This window comes from Lucilia sericata, unplaced genomic scaffold (genome assembly GCF_015586225.1).
Source record: "Lucilia sericata isolate MDLA Ls3-8-SP2 unplaced genomic scaffold, ASM1558622v1 Contig001384F_arrow, whole genome shotgun sequence".
Lineage (NCBI taxonomy): Eukaryota > Metazoa > Arthropoda > Insecta > Diptera > Calliphoridae > Lucilia > Lucilia sericata.
This window is the reverse complement of record NW_023995324.1, coordinates 80,351-100,511: the sequence shown is the minus strand read 5'-3', so window position 1 is coordinate 100,511 and position 20,161 is coordinate 80,351. Positions and strand designations below refer to the sequence as shown.

General features: G+C 30.6%; 1 protein-coding gene across 1 annotated transcript in view; it reads left to right on the top strand.

Moving 5' to 3' along the window:
• Positions 1-1,035: 1,035 nt before the first annotated feature.
• The window catches only part of LOC119611174, a 32,577-nt gene continuing 13,451 nt past the window's right edge, over positions 1,036-20,161 (top strand). The window contains exons 1-5 of the mRNA XM_037966671.1: positions 1,036-1,230; positions 1,284-1,419; positions 14,859-14,969; positions 15,060-15,222; positions 15,288-15,326. Of these exons, the coding sequence (XP_037822599.1) occupies positions 1,127-1,230; positions 1,284-1,419; positions 14,859-14,969; positions 15,060-15,222; positions 15,288-15,326 (553 nt within the window). The 5' untranslated portion in view covers positions 1,036-1,126. The remainder of the gene's footprint in view (positions 1,231-1,283; positions 1,420-14,858; positions 14,970-15,059; positions 15,223-15,287; positions 15,327-20,161) is intronic.

Here is a 20,161-nt window from a genome sequence, read left to right as displayed (position 1 = left end):
ATATAACAAATTAATTTATTTATTTTCCACACAAAATATATTATTAAATTTGGTTTCTTTTCATAGTTTACCTAAATTCGAATACTTATGAGAGACACTGTAAAAAATTTCATGAATTCGCCGCAAAATGAAATGACTTCACCTTATAGTCTATTCGCCTTGGTTGTAATTTTACTAGTGTTTACTTTCAAATAAGTAAAATAACTTAAAAATCGGTGACCATAAAAAAATGATTTTTGGAGCTAATTTAACAAATTATCTACAGTGGGAACTATGAAGTAAAGTTCTACAGGTTGAATAAAATGTCGACTTTTTTCTTTATATATATAAAACGTCGACTTTTCGATTTTTGCGTTTTATGAACATTCGTCTTTTCGAACATTTTTTGATTTGACTACTCCGACTTTTCGAATTTTTTCGATTTATTTTGACTTATTTTGAACTTTTTCGACTTTTTTAAGGTGGTACACAACACGCGTTGTACGCAACAACACGTTATATGATGCTTTTGTAAAAAAAGTTGAAATATGTAGTGTATTTCCATTTAACAAGTTGCTAGTAACGCGTCTGCCGCGAAAATTTCACCAACTTTCAACGCGTCGGCAGCTGATCAGGGTTGTATTTCGTTTTTTGCAGAATAAGAATAAACCAAAATGAAATACAAAAAAAAAAAAATATATTAAAAAATACTGGAAGAAAAAAATTAAACATTTTGGATTGTTGTAATTTTTTTATTATTGTTGGAAAAAACTTAAAATTTTAAACTTTTCGACTTCTTCCGACTTTTTTTTACAATATAGTCGATAAATTAAATAAAATCGTTAAAAATTAAAAAAATTGTTAAGGGCCAAATAGACTACACAAACGGCTTGACAAACACACCAATATTTTACGTCCATCCATTCATCCATTACACCATCTCAAAAAGAAAGCACTAGAAATTTCTTCTACTGTACTGTTTTGTTTAAGTTGGCAATAACATATTAAATTTTCGCAATAAAAAATGCAACCAAATATATAAATGCACTTTGAATGCAACCATGAGCATTTTTAGATCCCGTTATATTTTACTAAAATTTAGATCTTTTCTGCATAATTAATTTTATTTGATGGACATTTTGTAAAGATGCATCGAATGCCTCTTTTAATACCTACCCCATCCATATTGTGGGATCGCAATCTGCCGGAATGGGTTTTATTTGAAAGGACTCTAAACAAGCCTAACGTAGAGTAAGATTTTTATTTTTCGTTCGTACCAATTAGTGACAAATTTTTCAAATTAGGGAGACGAACGCTTTCCTTACAATATTGGACTCTGAAGCTGATTTCTACAACAGCAGTTCATATAGAATGGGAGAAGACATGTTTTCTACAGCACAGCGTTATCTGAAAGATAATAATCCTGCAGCTTTGGCAGAGGTACGTATAAACTAGAATGAACAGTAGGATAATTAAAAGATTCCATTAATGTGTCCGGATATAAATATAAACAGACTTTTCTACGCCATATATATCGTCACCTGAAACGCGAACTGCCCTAACTAACCAAAAATTCAAAATCGACTTTATTGTTAATTTTAATGAGTTGTATCAAAACAAATTTGAATAATCGGACCAATTTTATTAACAAAAAACAATATAAATACAAAAACATTAAAATATTAAGGGGTATATTTCCGAAATAGTTTTCGGCTTTCGCTTTAATTTGGTGTCGTATTTTAATAATATTTTCAGTGCAGTATTGTAGGCCATTCTCTGAAGCTTCAGAAAATGTATCAACATTAAATTAGTCTTTAATATAAAAAAAAGTTGCTTTTTTCATAAAAATATTAAAATGTAATTGCAAATGCAGATTTTTTCAAATTGTTATTTCATAAACATAAATGAAAAAACATTAGAAAATTGATCTTGGATATGAAAGATAAAAGAAAGTACTTTAATAACACAAATTTACAAATGAATACTTTTTGTTTGCTCATGGAAAGAAACATACATATTTTTGGAAAGGGCTATTTCCGATTGTTATTTAGCATATTTATTTAGTAGTGCTGGGAAAATATTTAAAAATGAGTATTAATTTTCGGGAGCTTGCACTGTTTTGGGAACCTAACAATTAACTCAGAAAAAATTTAATAATATAAAATTTAGGACTTCCTTAACCCACTTTTTAAGAGTTTCTTTTCTTTTTCCTGATTTTTAGTCATTTTTTGATACATTTAAAAAAAATATTAATTTCTCATTTATATTTTTGTTCATAAATAAATCTACGTTGAAATAATAGTACTGGAACGACATATTGTAAAAACTTGCAACCCAGATAAGGACGGTAACAGACGTATAATTAAAATAAAAATTTACAGAAAATCGGTGATTGTTTTAAAAATGCTATTAACAATGTTTATGTTATGATCAGGACGCACTAAGTAAGGTGAAATCGTCAAGGCAGCTGATTTTTATTTGTTTATCTAAAAAGTGCTTGGGTTATGTCAAAAATAATTTATTTATTTTTATTCTAAGAGCGTGTGCCAAATGATAGCAAAGTTCTATATGGTGGATTATAATTTTCCTATGTTGGGAAAATTTTTACATTTTGCTGTGCCAAATGATATCTTTTCTTGCTGAGATAAATTTTGACTATTTTCACTTATTAATCCTAAAAATTTAACACATCCAACAAAAATAAACATCCTTTATGAATTTTATAAATGAATCTTTTTCATATGAAATGGATTTTAAATGTTTCATTTTTTGTTTTTCATTTATTTATTTTCTGTACCCCGTTTCTGTAACTTTTAGTGAGAAGTTCTCACATCGAGAAGTGTGAAACAAAAAATTCCATCGTTTCTCGATTTGGGAGTAAAAAGTGTTTCTGTAACTTAAAGTGAGAAGAGGCAACACGAATTACGTTTTTATTGGATATTTCCAATAAAACAGCTGTCAAAAACATAAAAATAAAATGAAGAAAACAAAAATTGCCAGACAAATTTATAAACAATGATTAAATTAACAAAAAATATAGGAATTAAATAAAATGTGTTCAAAAAATTGTCCCAATAAATTCTCCCCTAGCCAATTCTAAGTTTATTCCCACATACTTTTTCTGCTTTTGCTTCTGTATATCGAAAATTCCTCCAATTTTCTAAAAATTAGTGGACAATATTAATTTTAATGTTAATTAATTATAAAAATATCATTACTTTTTCATTATTTTATAGAATTTATGTTTAAATTAAACTTTTTTTCCTTAAAATTTTACTTTCCGCACCGTTTTAAAATGTGAGTTTTTTTGACAGCTCATGTGAGAAACTTCTCACAAAATTTTCTTACAGAAACACTTTTACTCACAAATTTCCAATAACTTACGTCAAAAAACTTAAATGACAGATAGTTCTCACAAAAAGAAATTACAGAAACACTTGCATGTGAGAAATGATATTTTGTTCCAATTCACATTGTTTTTTCTTCAATTTCACTGTTTCATGCGAGAAATTTCTCGATGCGAGGCACTGTTTTGTAAATTTTTTGTTTTCATTTGTCAGAAATTTATGTAGCCCAATGAGCTAGTAAAATTTACTTTTACCAAAAAATTAAATTTGTGTTTTCAAACGAAAAAATTTCAAACCAAAAAAACAAAAATTATGAATGAAAATGCTGATAATTGAAGAAAATCATATGAAACAGCAATAAGACGTTGTCCTGCTGCGAATACAATTTAAATGTAACGACGGTTTTATACACTGAAAAAAATTCATGCTTAATATGTACGAAAAATGTCGTACATTGTACGAATCGTTCGTTGTTTCGCACCACGAAATTCTTTCGTAATATATACGAAATTGTACGAAATATTTTAGTGTAATGCAAAATAATCTTGGACAAATTAAATTACATAAATTGAAAAAAGTGAATTTTCAATAAATATGGTAAAATTTACCAAATATTAATTTATGCAAAACATTTCTGTTCATTTAAAAAAAAAAAATTTAATTTTAGTTCAAAATTATTCTCTACACGAATTTTTAATTTTTTTATGAAAATAATTCGTGAATAATATTATACTTTTTCTTAAATTTTATAAAAATGTTGTAGTTTTATTTAATGATAATTTTATTTATATCATTATGTTTAATTTCGCTAAAATTTAAGAAAAAATATTACGAAAGGTTTTCGTACTTTCGTAAAAATAGAAAAGGGTTTTACTAAATAATATTACGTATTATACACGAAATTTTTGTAAATTTTACGAAAATAGAAGTTACGAAATTTTTTTCGTAAATTTGACCATGGATTATTTTCAGTGTAGGTAATATTGTGAAATATTTATTATTTTTCAATTTTAGAAATTTCATTTTGACAAACCCCAACACCAAACAACAAAGCAAATACATAAATATGTATTGTGCCATGGCATAATCATTTACAGGTAGTCCCAATTCTACAACAAATATAAATAAGCAAAAACAACACTTATTTTGTTTTTGTAAAAATATTTTCCTTGGAACCAGAGAAGCACATAATCTGGTACCACGGGAACCGGTAGCCCGCACGTCAGAGTTTCGGACTTTGTCTTGTCCAGGTCAACAGATACCCGAGAGGAGTGACAGTGAGAAATGAGTTGGTGTGAAGTGTATATGATACTGGATGAATGTAGGGGTCTGTGGACCTTATCCGTATACCTAGATTGAATGTGTCGGATATTTTTCGCTATGAGTGTTTAGGATGAATGAGAAATGTACTGAATTGTATGGTGGTGTATGTTAGGTATCTTATACAAGTGATACCATTGAATTTTCCTTCCTTGCCCAGGTATGTTCAGGGTTTACTCTGTTCATACCATGTTTACCACAGTGTGTTCTCTGTGTGTAAAAACAGAGTCCTCGGCTTATTTGATGAATTCGTGTTTCGGTCTACCGAATATGTCTCTTGGTTGCAACCATCTGCGTGGTTGTAAACGGAAGAAGACTTTTTACATCTCGGAAGTTAAGCAACTGGGCAGCAATAGTCAGAGATTAGATAGCTCGAGCACTTGATCAAAGTTCTTGTATATGGACCGGCGGAACCATGTACAAAAATTGTCACCTGCGTGTAAGAAGCACAAAAGGGCGGTGGTGAGTCATCTAATGAGCTCATTATGTGGTTGAAAAAGTACCACCATCTTGTACACTTGCATCCCTTTTCTTTTAAAGTGCTGCGGAATAGTATTTGTACAATCAACTTCATCCGTATTTAGCTGGATCGACGCGTTTAACCTTCTTTTACTATTTTTTTTTCTTGCATAAAATGTTGGCGAATTATTAAAAACACACATTTTTGAATGTTTGTTTCTAACAAAAAGAATTTAAAATAAACAAACTTTGACAATTAGAAAATATAAAACAAAATAGTAAGCTGCCTTATTGACTTCACCTGTAAATTAATACATCTTGGTATTATTATACTTTGCTTATTACATTCATAAGAAATAAACTCATTTAAAACGAATTTATGACAACCCCACAGAAAATTTTCAGAGTACTCGGAATTGTAACCAATGTTGTGTGCCTTACTTTGTGTTACTTATAATTTGATTTACTTGTATATAAAATCTGGATATGAAGTTTCAACTTTTAATAAAATTTTTTTGCATTACATCTTAATATACTTGTGATTAACATTGTATATGAGAACAGAAAATTAAAATATAAAAAAATCATGTGTGCTGTAATTTAATCAACAAAAAATTGTTCATTTATTGAAAAATATTTTTTGGATCAAAATTTTTTCCATGTTTAGATAAATTTTAAGCAAAATTTATTGCTTAAAATTAGGATCATGATCTAGCGATAATTGGAATGGCCTTATATTTATGAAGGAATTTGTAGATACATGTATTTGGGTAGCATTTTTTAAAAAATATACATATTTAGATACTTCTTAATACACATGTATTTAACCTAGAAAGTTGTTGTAGATACTTTTTGATACACTTGTGCTCCAGCTAGAAAGGTGCTGTAGAAACAATTTTACTTACTAGGTATATCGGTAAGGATGTAGGAATAGCTACTTTTCCACACACAAGTATATTATAAAAAAGTATAATCTACACACAATATCGCAAACCGAGTATATCAGTTAGTGTGTCATTTTCAAGCGGCCATGTCCTGTGTAAAGTAAGCCAGAGTGTGTGTAAGTTTGTAAGCATTTTCGAATACAAAATAAGCAATACAATATCAATGTAGTAAGCTATAAATTTTCTGTGGGGAAATAACCCAACAGAAAATTTTTAGAGTACTCGGAAAAGTGACCAATGTTGTGTGCTTTACGTTGTGTTACTTATAATTTGATTTACTTGTATATAAAATCTGGATATGAAGTTTAAATTTTTAATAATTTTTTTTTTTTTTTGCATTACATTTTAATATACTTGTCATTAACATTGTATAAGAGAACAGAAAATTAAAATATAAAAAAATCAAGTGTGCTGTAATTTAATCAACAAACGATTTTTCATTTATTGAAAAATATTTTTTGGATAAAAATTTGTTCAATGTTTAGATGAATTTTAAGCAAAATTTTTTTTGGTTAAAATTAGGATCATGATCTAGCGATAATTGGAATGGCCTTATACATATGAATGAATTTCAAAAATATATGTACATATTTAGATACTTCTTAGGGCCAATCTTTAGGTGAAATATTAGCGATTAAATTAAAATTAATCCTCGAAAGTTGTCTTTGAGTACTCAATTAGTTAATTTTGTTAGCAAGTTTAAGCGCCCAATGAAGGTGATTTAAACTTAAGCACGAAATGCAAAAGTGTAAACAGCTGATGCAAAAAAATTAATATAATTTTTATAAATATAAACATTAAAATGTTCTATTTATTGATTAGTATAAATTATGGGCACTTCAAAATACATTTTTTTGTTTTTAATTTAAGTTTTCATTAATTTTCATATTAAATTTACAATTGTCTTCCTCTTTTTTATAAAATATGCATTGTTTTGATAACAAACAGTGACTAATCTGATTATTAATTGACATTTGATTGCCATCTCAAAAACCCGCTCTTAATGCACATGTATACATGTATAAATAAAAATATTTAAACTAGAAAGTTGTTGTAAATACTTTTTGATACACTTGTCTTCCAACTAGAAAGGTGCTGTAGAAACAATTTACTTACAAGGTATATCGGTAAGAATGTAGGAATAGCTACTTTTTCACACACAAGAATATTATAACAAAAGTATAATATACACGCAATATCGCAAACTAAGTATATTAAAGCGGCCATACCCTGTGTAAAGTATGCCAGAGTGTGTGTAAGTTTGTAAGCAATTTCGAATACAAAATAAGCAACACAATATCAATGTAGTAAGCTATATATTTTCTGTGGGGAATATTAAAATAAATATGTATATTTTTTAATGTTCACATGCGATTACATTTTACATTTTCAAATATCAACCAAACATATCGAGCCCTTTTCGCACAAGAGACGTAACCGACAAAAACTAAATTTTACAGGAGAGCATTTTTTTTAAATTATCTTCGAAGTAGGACATAGCATTACTCCAAAACTCCGTTAATAAATATTATTACATCTAAAATATGGGATGCAGTTTGTTTTTATTTTATATTGACGCTATATCCGATTTTTTTTTTGTCGCTTACGTCTTTTTTGCCGAGACAAATTTTTATGATATAAACAATGTTGAGGCGGTTACGTCTAAATTCTCTGTCTAAAAAAAATATTTTTTGGTGTATATCTTTATATAATTTGTATAAATCTGAAATTTAAGAGTATAATAAATATTTTTTATAAGATTTTAAGATCATCTAGGGATGTCTGTATGTCAGTCTTTTTGTTGAAAACCGGATAGGTTCCGACCGTTATAAGCTAGAGTGATGAAATTCTCCAAAAATCCTTATTAATGACAAATATTGTTTGCGTTAATGGGCAAAATCGGTTCTTGAGATCACTTAGCCCCCATACAAGTACCTCCCGGATTATAGTTAAAACATTAATAAATATGTTGTTTATGTAGCAATCGCTATAAAATTTTGCAGAAGTCGGTTATGTATACCTGTAAATTATGTTGGGAAGTGTGACAAATGTCAGGCAATATTTAACCCTAGCCCGCATATATGGACCCTGTAAGACAATGATTTTATGACCTTAGCAGTCTTAAAAATACCAGTATAGCAACGAAATTTGATGTATGATGATGTTTTAGGATGGTTTCCTATGCCCCTCATACAGAAAATAAGTTTACAGTTTATAAATCTTTCAAAAATTAAGAAAGTATGATGAAATTCTACAAAAAAAAAAATAGTTTTCAAAACTAATCACGCGTTTAAATTCTATTGACCTCGGTCCACAATTGACCTAATCCCTCATTAAAGGCCGTATTCTGAAAATCACCCTGATGTCTACATTAATATCCATACATGGTAGTACAATTCGTCTTATATCGAATAAATAAGTAAATTCTGGGAGTATTGATTCATTAAGAGTCCATATACAGGTCCGCCTTCCGAAATCCACAAATTTACAACCAAATATAAGAGATGGTTAAATGGTAATAATATAAATGCAATGTAATTAGTAATTAGAATGAACTAAATTCATAAACAGAAAATTAATGTGTACTTACGTCTTTTTTCTTTTTCTTGTAAAGTTGAAACCATTGGGTCTATAGCTACGAAATTTTTATAGATGATGCTAATGGACCTAAATTATCGATTTCTATAAAAAAACGAAAATCGAAAATCAAGTCGCTTACTTCCATTTTGCAAAAAGGGCTCGATATGTATGTATGTAGTACATACATATGTTTTGTTGATATTTGATTGATATCTTTTGCTGGAGAAAATATGTCCAGCAGAATTAAAAAAATTCTCTATCAACGAAATGTAATTCTCTTCACTCTCTTACTCTCTAGTTGCAAGTTTCAAAAGTTCGCGAACGGAATCCTGTAACATATTGAACAAATTGTTACAAATTATTGAGTACCTACTTGAACAGGCAAAATTACAGAAAAACGCAATCATTGGTTAAAATCCGTCTAAATTTGTTTCCGGTTTAATCATACAGCAAGTTAAACTACGTTTAACTGAGTTGTAAGAATTCCACATTTTAGTTTAAGCAAGGTTTAACAAAGAATATAGATATTTGTCCTGAAACTCTGCCACGGCCTCCTATATATGGTATATGATGTTGGAGAATGTGCCAAGCTCTTTAATAATCATGTTGGAGTTCTTATTTGACAGTATTAATAAAATCTTAATGCCTAAGTAAACTTTTTAACAATATTACATTTTACTGATCTAGTTTATGTTTTTTTTTCATTTACTTTTAACCATTTTTGTTTTTAAGCTGTGTATACATGGTGTTAGATCTTGTAATGTTTGTCAGGAGAGTGTTCGGAAGGTGTTTGGCAGCCTTGTCAACTTACAAATTTTGCCTTGCAATATTGTTCAGAAATGCTTTTTCTGATTTCAGGGCAAAGGTTGTAGGTTCACGTGATTGTTAGGCATTTTCTGCACATTTTTTCTGCCAACGTTGTGGGAACTGATAACCGTGTATGACAGTTTTTGTACATAAATCCGATTACTCAGTAACAGTGAATTAATAGGAGTGAAGTTAATTAGTAATTTTGTGAAGTCAATTAATAATTTTAGCAATTTTGATCCCATTATAAGTAATGGTTCTTTCATAAAAAATAAAATAATTTTATTTCCGGGTTGACTTAATATAACGCACTTGAACTGCCAAAGTATAAGACCCTTTTGTAATACAGTTAAATTTAATGAATTTAAAAATATAGTAACCGGTAATTTCGACATTATTGCAGTGTCTGAGTCATGGCTTAAACCGTCTGTCAATGATTTCGCAGTGCGTATTGATAACTACAGATTAATTCGAAATGATCGGTTGACTGGCAGAGGTGGAGGCGTTTATATTTATATTGCACGTGGTCTTACATTTAGGGTTTTATTGAAAGTTTCTTTCGAGGGTTGTGAATCTATTTTGATTCTGATAAATTTTGGTGATGTTCGAATACTTTTTGGTGTGGCGTACTTACCGCATGATGATTTAGTGGCTTTTGAGAGCTCTCATTTTGAATTATTATCTAGATTTTCTAATATAGTGGTTGTGGGAGATTTTAATTGCAGTATGTTTAATGTTTCTAGAGCGGTCTAAATGAGATTTTTGTGTACACATCTTGGTATTTCTATCTTTCATAATTCTAGACCAACTTATTTTGATATAGCTCATTCTACAACGTCGTTACTGGATTATTGGTTAGTAAGTGATCAGTCCACAATTCTATTCCCCGCCAAGCACAATGTCCATCAATTTCACATCACTCTCTAATCTTTGCCGTTTTTGCTTGTAATATTTTAAGCCACTGTGAATTTGTAGAATATCGTGATTTTACTAGAATTGATTGGGATGGATTCTTGTTGAAATTATCGGAATTTAATATAAATTCTTATTTGTCATCAAATGATGTAGAATCTCAAAACTATATTCTTAATAACTTGATTGCCACTCTTTATAGTTTCGTTCCCTTAGTCAAAAAAGATTTCTTCAACATGATAATAATTGGATGAAGTCCAGAAAAATTTTGCTCGCCTATTCATTAATAGATTTATCTTTTAATTGGGGGTGTATTGCAGATATATGAACAAGGCTAAGAATGTTGTTCGTAGGGAGAAAAGAAAATTTTATACGCGATTATTTTCTGGACTTGATTCAACTAATTTATGGAAAGTATCAAACAGGTGTTATGGAGAATGACAAACGGTCTACATGACCGTGACATGAATGTAGATGATATTAACAGCTACTTTGTTAATGTTAGAACCTCTGCTGATAATGATCTAATTAATTTTGACTCTTTTGAGGATGAGTTGGATTCTTTCTCTTTTAGATGTGTAGTTGAAGGTGAGTTATATGAGGCTGTCTGTAGAGTGAAGTCTAATTCAATAGGTGTGGACTTAATTCCTATTCGGTTCTTAAAAGCTATTTTCCTTTACTAATTATCAAATTGTTTCACGTCAATATGCATTTCGTCGTGGCCATAATACGACATCACTACTTCTTAACCTGAGTGATGATGTGAGATGAAGCCTGAACAATAATGACCTTCCAAATTTTGTGGAGAACTATTTTTGTAAACCCTACATATTCGCAGATGATGTAATGTTACTGTTTACTGGTGTACGTAGTGAGGATGATTATTTAAGATCGGACATTAATAATTCTCTTTTGAGATTTTTATCGTGGTCCTCACAAAATTATTTTTCAGTGAATAATTCAAAAAGCAATGCATTGTTGTTTGGAGATTCTGAGCGGTTTCTTCACGGACTTGATATTTCCATTGGTGGTTAATCCATTGAAGTTGTTGATTGTGTGAGATGTTTAGGTGTATATATTGACAGGCATTTACGTTTCTCCAACCATGTAGACCACGTGTGTTTTGGAGTCACTAATATTTTGCGAAGGTTCTATTCAACAAAGGTATATTTGCCTTACCGCGTGAGGCTTCTTTAGGCACGTACTGTATTAATGCCCCAGATTTTATATGGCCTTGAGATTTTTTTCGGATGCTTTGGCCACTATTACTTCTATATTAAATCGAATTGTTAATACGATTATACGCTATGTGTATGGTGTTCGTAGATATGATCATGTATCTTGGCTGTGATTTTAATAATTTCATTCACCTCCGGAATTTATTACTTTTTTATAAAGCTGTCAAGTGGGGAGTACCTTTTCAACTCTGTTCTCGGTTTAATTTTTTACATACGTCTAGAAATCCACAAATTCGTATACCTAGGATCTTATGTAGTCAGGGTGGTTCGTAAATGGAACTTTTTGCCCTTAGAACTTCGTGTGTTTTCTCACTCCAACAATGCATTTCACCTAAAATTGTTATCGACTTTTTTTAACATATGATTTAAGTTCTATAACTATTTTTCTTTTTTAATTAAAACTTAATGATTATATAAATGTACATCTTCATGTCTGTTCTGTAAATCGATTCGTTTTCAAATCCGAGTAGGTTTTAAAACCGAATTTGGTGTTCTGCAAATCGAATTTTTATTTGAACGTAAAATTTAGGAAAATAAACATATTTAAAGCGAAACGGCCACACATCAAATTTGTTTGACTCAAACGGTAAGTTTTTTTATTGTGTTAGTGAAAAAACTCACATGTGTATATGCGATGTGAGTTTCTTTACTAACAGAATCAAACGTTTGAGTCAAACAATTTGATGTGTCGCCAAGGCGCTTAAATGAAAAAGAGTTTAAAAAGAAGACAATTGTAAATTTAATATGAAAATTAATGAAAACCTAAATTTAAAACCAAAAAAATTTATTTTGAGTGTGCATAACACTGTGATACAAAAGTGAAGAAAAATAAAATGCAGGCGTTCTCATATACCAATTCTATTTCGTTATAGTCCATAGAGTACGAATATATTTTTAGTTTTCCCCTATCACTTCGTTAACTTACTTTTTAAGAGCAAACTATGCGAAAAAGAGCCATTTTTGAAGTTTTTAATTTGAAAAATCATAAGTTTAGTAGTTTTCATCCGATTTTTTAAATCCGATATTTTTTTTAAAGTTACAAGTGTTGCCTTTTATTCCAAAAAAAGAAATCCAAAATTTATGGTCAAATGTCTGAGTTACGGTCGTTTAAGTAAAAAAACTCACATTTTTTTAAAAATTTTCATTTTCATCATGCCCTACTTTGGCCATGAAGCAGTGAGTTCATCTTTTATTACTTTCCTGAAGAATCACATAAAGGAAGCTTTCTAAAACTTGTTATTTCATAAAAATCTATGAAAAACTGGATGATTTATGCCAATTTTTCTAATAGCATGTTCCTCGAATTTTTGGTTTTCTCCATACAAATTAATTTTTGTATAAAAATGTTTATAAACATTTTTTAAACTTGTTACAAAGAAAACTAGAAACATGAACGTTTTTGTATGGAAGAAATATGCAATATTTTTATAAAACTTAGCACAACTCATAACCTTTTTCATCGATTATTATAAATTGACCATCATTGGAAACCCAACTTAATGTGCCTTTTTTCAAATGTAATAAAAGCTAAAGTTACTGCTTCATGGCCAACAGTATGAAGCAGAGCAGTATGAAAATTAAAAATTGTGAAAAAAATGTGAGTTTTTTTACTTAAATGGCCATAACCAAGACATTAATCATAAATTTTGGATTTATTTTTTTAGGTTGAAAGACAACACTTGTATCTTTAAAACAAAATATCCAATTTGAAAATCGGTTGCAAACTACCAAACATATATTTTTTTAAAGTTAAAACTTCAAAAATAGCTCTTTTTCACATCTTTTGCTCTTAAAAAGGAACTAAACGAAGTGATCGGGAAAAATTAAAAATATATTACTACTCTATGGACTATAACGAAATGGAATTGGTATATGAGAACCCCTGCATTTTTTTGCTGTATCACTGTGTAATTTATACTAATCAATAAATAGAACAATTTAATATTTATATTTATAAAAATTGTATTAATTTTTTTGCATCAGCTGTTTACACTTTTGCATTTCAAGCTTAAGTTTAAACACCTCCATTAGGCGCTTAAATTTGCTAACAAAATTAACTAATTGAGTACTCAAAGACAACTTTCGAGGATTAATTTTAATTTAATCGCTAATATTTCACCTAAAGATTGACCCTTAATGTATTAGAATAAAATTAAATTCGATTTACTTTCGACTCGATTTGTGTACTCGGATTTAAAACGAAAAAAATTATGAGAACTCGTTTTACGAGAAATTTACTCGGATTCGGTTTACAGAACAGACGGGATTATGTATATTTTATCTGTTGCTTTGGGATCGATATGCTAAGAGCGGGTTTTTGAGATGGTAATCAAATGCCAATTAATAATCAGATTAGTTAATCTAAAAATAAATTTAATCTTATGTTAATCCCCTTTGATGTTTTTGAGTACAAGATTAAACTTCGCAGTGTTGCCATACAAAACAACAGAAAATTTCACTGTTTGTTATCAAAAAAATGCATATTTTATAAAAAAGAAGAAGACAATTGTAAATTTAATATGAAAATTAATGAAAACTTAAATTAAAAACAAAAAAATGTATTTTGAAGTGTCCACAATTTATACTAATCAATAAATAGAACATTTTAATGTTTATATTTATAAATTATATGAGAACCCCTGCATTTTTTTGCTGTATCACTGTGTAATTTATACTAATCAATAAATAGAACAATTTAATATTTATATTTATAAAAATTGTATTATTTTTTTTGCATCAGCTGTTTACACTTTTGCATTTCGTGCTTAAGATTAAACCACCTCCATTGGGCGCTTAAACTTGCTAACAAAATTAACTAATTGAGTACTCAAAAACATCTTTCGAGGATTAATTTTAATTTAATCGCTAATCTTTCACCTAAAGATTGGCCCTAAGACTTTTACATAAAACAATTTGCTTTTAAATCAGTGGTATCAATCAATAAATTCGAATGTTATGTAAACTTATTGCTCATTGAATTGTATTTAAATAATATTCAGGAAAAATACCTTTGTAATATAAGTTTTATTGGCCTTAATGAGGCTTTTTTATATTACTGTTTGAATAAATAAATAAATATGAGTGCATAATCTATACATCCTAAGGAGTAAAATTTAAAATGTATGTATGATTGCGATGTTATAACCTAAAGGTCATATACATATGTATTTATATATCTAATTTACTTTGAAATTGTCAAACTTATTTTAATCAGAACTTTAAAAATTGAATTTATTGATTAAAAATGCAATTATTTTTTTATTATTAAACAGGCAATGTTCTACATTAACTACATAATAATACGCACACCAAAGGAATGTCCTGTTTTGCCAAGTGCTCTTAAAATTCGAGGAAATTTTAGTTATCATGATTGTTTTTTTGAGGTTTGTATTTATATTTGTACTTTTTTATATTATGAAGTCTATTGAAAGCATAAATCGATTTCCTTTCCAAAAAATATATTTTGTTTTCAGCAAGCGTCTAAGGATTATGAAATGTATTTAGAAGTCTATAAAGTGACTAAAACTCCGAACGAAGATGTTTGTGAAGTGTATGGTCATCTAGTTGTGTGTATGTACATGATGAGAAAACTTGTTAAAGCTAAAAAATATTTCAGATCTTATAAGAAATATAAAGGTTGGTTCAAAATTTATCGATACGACTTTTTATTAATTTAATTAAAATAATTTTTGTTTTTTAAGCTAAATTATCACCAGATATTTTAAAAAAATCAACTTTTGGTAAGTAAAAAACGTCATGAAAAATTATTTTCTTCTATTTTAATAAATTTTGTAATATAGTCATGACTTTTTTGACCCTATAATCTATAAAAGATTTTAATCCCTTAAACACTCGAGTTTCTTAAAATCACTTTCTAATGATTCTATACAATACCAAAGAAACCTAGTACCAAAAATTTATTTATTTATTTATTTAATTTGTTATTATACAATTATAACTGAGCCCAAAGGGCCATATATAGTTAACAAATTTACTACATATAATGAAAAACCACTTAACAAAGAGTAAATAACAAAATGTTTAAAAATAAATACAATATAAATCTTATATATATATATATATTCTTAAGATTAGATAGGAAGAATAAAGAAAGAGAAAGAAAAGGATATAGATATAGAAGAGAAAATGGGGAAAATCTCAATTGCAAGATGGTGATAAAAATCAATTATGAATCATTATTTAGAAGATGAACAAATATTTTATTTTTGAAGGTGTTATAAGAAAATCGAAATGTTCTAAGAGAGCTGGGCAAATTATTGAATATTCTAGCCACTCGCACGTGGAAAGAACGCTCCAGTACTGATGTTAGTCTAGGAATCTGAATTTGACGATAACGACTTAAGCGACTAAAGGATAAAAATGACATAATGCGTAAAAGTCGTAACTTTATATAATTAAGAAAAGAACATTTTAAAAATCTGCAAACATAAATTGATACATGATTACGACGTCGTAAACAGAAAAGGTATCAAATAACTCTATTAAATAATTTGGTGAGTATTTTAATGTTGTACCCTAAGGTACCACTGTAAATCTCGATCCCATATAAAAATATAGGCATAATTAATGAATGAATTATTATTATTATTTTAACATTCATAGGTAAAATCAAATTGGTGTTATAAATGTTACGTAAAGCATAATTGACCCTGGATATAACAAAATGTATATGTCTATCAAAGCAAAGCTTGTTATCTATCCACAATCCGAGACATTTGATGTGGTCAACAAATATAATTTCATTACCGTTAAGATTTAAAGAAAATTGAGCATTAGGTAAACCAAAAACTACAGCCTTCGTTTTCGAAGTGTTTATAATCAATTTATTTCTACACATCCAATTGTTAATATTGGAAACAGCATAAGCAAGCTGCACTTGCATTACATCAGCAAATTGTTTTTCACCACAAAAAAGATAAAATAAATCATCCGCGTAAGCAAATGGAATACAAGATGAGTTCTTATCAAATTCCCTGAAAATGTCATTGATATAAATATTAAATAGGATAGGCCCTAGTACCGAGCCCTGAGGTACACCACTTCTAACCGGTAAAATACTGGAAACTTTTTCACCAATTGAGACATACTGAAATCGATCAACAAGATATGAAAGTAAAAGTTTGCAAGATGATAATGTAAGACCAAGATTTTGATGCAATTTTGAAATTAAAATGCAATAATCGACTTTATCAAATGCCTTAGTGAGGTCCATTGAAAGAAGGACATTGAAATTTCCTTTATTTACTGTCTTATAGTATCTGTCAATCCCAGTAAAAGAGAGGTCGTATTTCTACCATGCCTAAAACCATATTGAGCATCACTAAAAAACGATGTTTCATCAATATAATCCAATAACTGATTTTTAAGCAAAACTTCCACAACTTTAGATATTACAGGTAATATTGAAATTGGACGCAAATTTGAAATATCATTAGATTCTCCGATTTTCCTTATGGGCACAACTCTACCTATTTTCCAACCCATAGGAAATGTAGAAGTAGTTATTATATTATTAACAAGATGCAATATGTAAGTTCCAATAAAGGGAAAGACTAATTTAAGAAATTTAACTGAAAATCCATCGCAACCAACAGCATTAGATTTAATTGATTGTAATGCATTAACTAATTCATCCAGGTTAACAGTTCGAAAAGAAAATCTATTATTATAAGAAAAATCTATTCTATCAAAATTAATAAATGAGTTATCACCTTGATTAGAAGAAAAGAAAGAATTTAAATTTTCAACATCAATTTGATCAATGTTAGTAACAGTATCTCCAATTCCATTTGCTCGAAGTGTGTTCCAAATTTGTTCAGAGTTCTTATCATGAAATAATGTAGCATGTGCTTTGCGTTTTGCATTACGTATAATGGTTTTTGACCGATTTCTTAAGCGGCAGAAGTTATTCCAATTCTCCTTCGATCTTTTCCGCAAGTATAAACGATAAGAAGCATTTCTAATCGTCAAACTATTTTTGATCTCAGGGGAATTAAACCACGAGTCATCACTAAATCTACAAACTTTACGTTTTTTAAATGGCACAGCGCTGTGCATTTGACATAAATATAAGAATAATAAATTGGCTTGCTCATTAACATCAGCGGTGTAGAAAATTCTATCAAAATCACAAGAATTAAAAATAAATTCTAAAAGAGAATAATCAACATCATTAAAATCGAAATATTCAATGAATTCCTTAACCATCGGTATTTTTACATCAAAAACTGCATATATAAATGAATGACGTGAAGTTCCTGGGATTTGAACTTGTCCTGATTGAATGGTGTTCATAGACGGAGATATAAGAAAATAATCAATTAAAGATGTTGAACCAAATCTTATGCTCAAATGAGTAGGTAGAGAGTTATGATGACAGATCATGTTTAATCTACTGCACATTTCCCTTACAGAAACTGCTCTAGAAATATCAAACATATTGTTATTAAAATCACCAATAATGACAATATCATAAAATTCATGATTCTGTTCGGGCTGATCGATGATGAATCAATCATTATACAAATCGTGACCTAAAACGCAAACGGCCCTATCTAGGTTAGGTTAGGTTAGGTTGTTGAGGCAGTCGGTCCTTCGACCGACTCACTTGGGTCCTTATGGTCCCGTTGTGATACCCTATAGCGGATCCTACGAGAGGAAAACCAAAACCTATGGGACATTACATGTCCGTGTTCGATATGGTATTAAACCAGCCTGAGGCACGAATGAACGATTCTATCTTATATACGTCAATATTTGATAGAGCCGCAAGTTCATGCAGTATTGGACTGCCTAGAAACTCAGTCCTGATATTTGCTAGGGCGGGGCAGAGACAGAGGAAGTGTTCAACAGTTTCCTCTTCATCCTCGCTCTGACAGCTCCTGCAGAAATCATTGTATGGAAGATTTAATCTTCTTGCATGCGCACCTATAGTACAGTGCCCTGTTAGGATGGATACCAATATACGTAATCTCATCCTTGAAAGCCCCATCAAGCAAAAAGACCTTCGTTCATCATAGAGAGGCCAGGTCATTCTTGATATAGAGCAATAGGTCAGTGATGACCATCTGGTCTGCGCAGACCCATATAGTTCATGCTGAATAAAGGCCTTACAGCATGAAAGCGGAATACCAACCAGTGTGTCAGTATCCCATGTGTTGAGGCGTGAACCGGCTTTTGCTAGTTCGTCCGCTTTCCTATTTCCGGGAATATTAGAGTGACCCGGTACCCAGAGTAGCTCCAGGCACGAATGGTTCGCCATCTCGTCAAGAGACACCCGACATTCGCGAACCAGTCTGGATGTCGTATAGACACCAGATAGAGATTTAATGGCAGGTTTACTGTCAGTACAGATTCGGATATTACCGTTGCATATCCTATAGTACCTCATCCAGTTAACCGCTCTTTTTATGGCTGAGATTTCAGCCTGTATGACGCTGCAGTAGTCATTCAGCCTAAAACATACCGCTTTGTTTAAGCGGGGGATAAAGAAACCACCACCCACGCCTTTAGTGGACTTAGATCCATCAGTAAAGATGTCAAGTGTTTCACCTTCTGAGAAGGATGGTTCGTTTGACATCTTAACTGTGAATTTTTTGTCCGGAAGGGTCGTGGGAGAGCAGTAATCGATATTCTCGGGGATGTAACTCGTGCACCCCAGGATAGAAGCGTGACCATATCGGTTTGGCTTCCATATTCCGGCAGCATGAAGTCTGACTGCCGAGTTTAATGCCAGTTGCCTGGCCATCAGATCGGCAGGCAACCAGTGCATTAGTGTAAACAACGCCTGCGATGGCGTACTTCTAGTCGCACCAGTGATCATTAGTGCTGAAGCTCGCATTATTCCCTCAGTATGGTTGCAATAGGTGGATTTTTCCAAAGCTTTCCACCAGACAAGCGCACCATACATCAGAATAGGCTTTATAACCATGTCGAAAATCCATTTTGCAGACTTGGGACTAATTCCCCAGTTCTTACCAATGGCCTTCCTACATGCGTACATCGCGATAGATGCCTTAGAGGCTCTCGCTTTGATATTAAGATTCCATAGTAGTTTAGAATCAAGGATGATACCTAAGTATTTTGCACTGTCGGAGAGTTTAAGCTCCACCCCATTCAGGCGAGGAAGAGGGAAGGAAGGAATCTTGTATCTATTAGAGAATAGAACAAGTTCGGTCTTCCCAGGATTAACACTGAGACCACTGTTGTAGCTCCAACGACTCAGTCGGCTCAGTGATTGTTGTAGGCATTGTGAGATAGTGGTCAGATGCTTGCCAGAGACAGCAACCGCCACGTCATCCGCATATGCAATAGTCTTGCACTTCATAGAATCGAGTTCCATGAGCAGTGGGTTAATTGCAATATTCCATAGGAGAGATGATAAGACCCCTCCTTGTGGAGTACCGCGCTTCGCCATTCTGTAAACAGTGGCATTTCCCATTGTAGAAATTATGACTCGATTCGTCAAAAGCCTACTAATGAATTGGGTGATCGGCTGGGTAACACCCAGCCTAGTCAGTTCCAATAAAATTGAATCTGGTAGTACATTATTAAA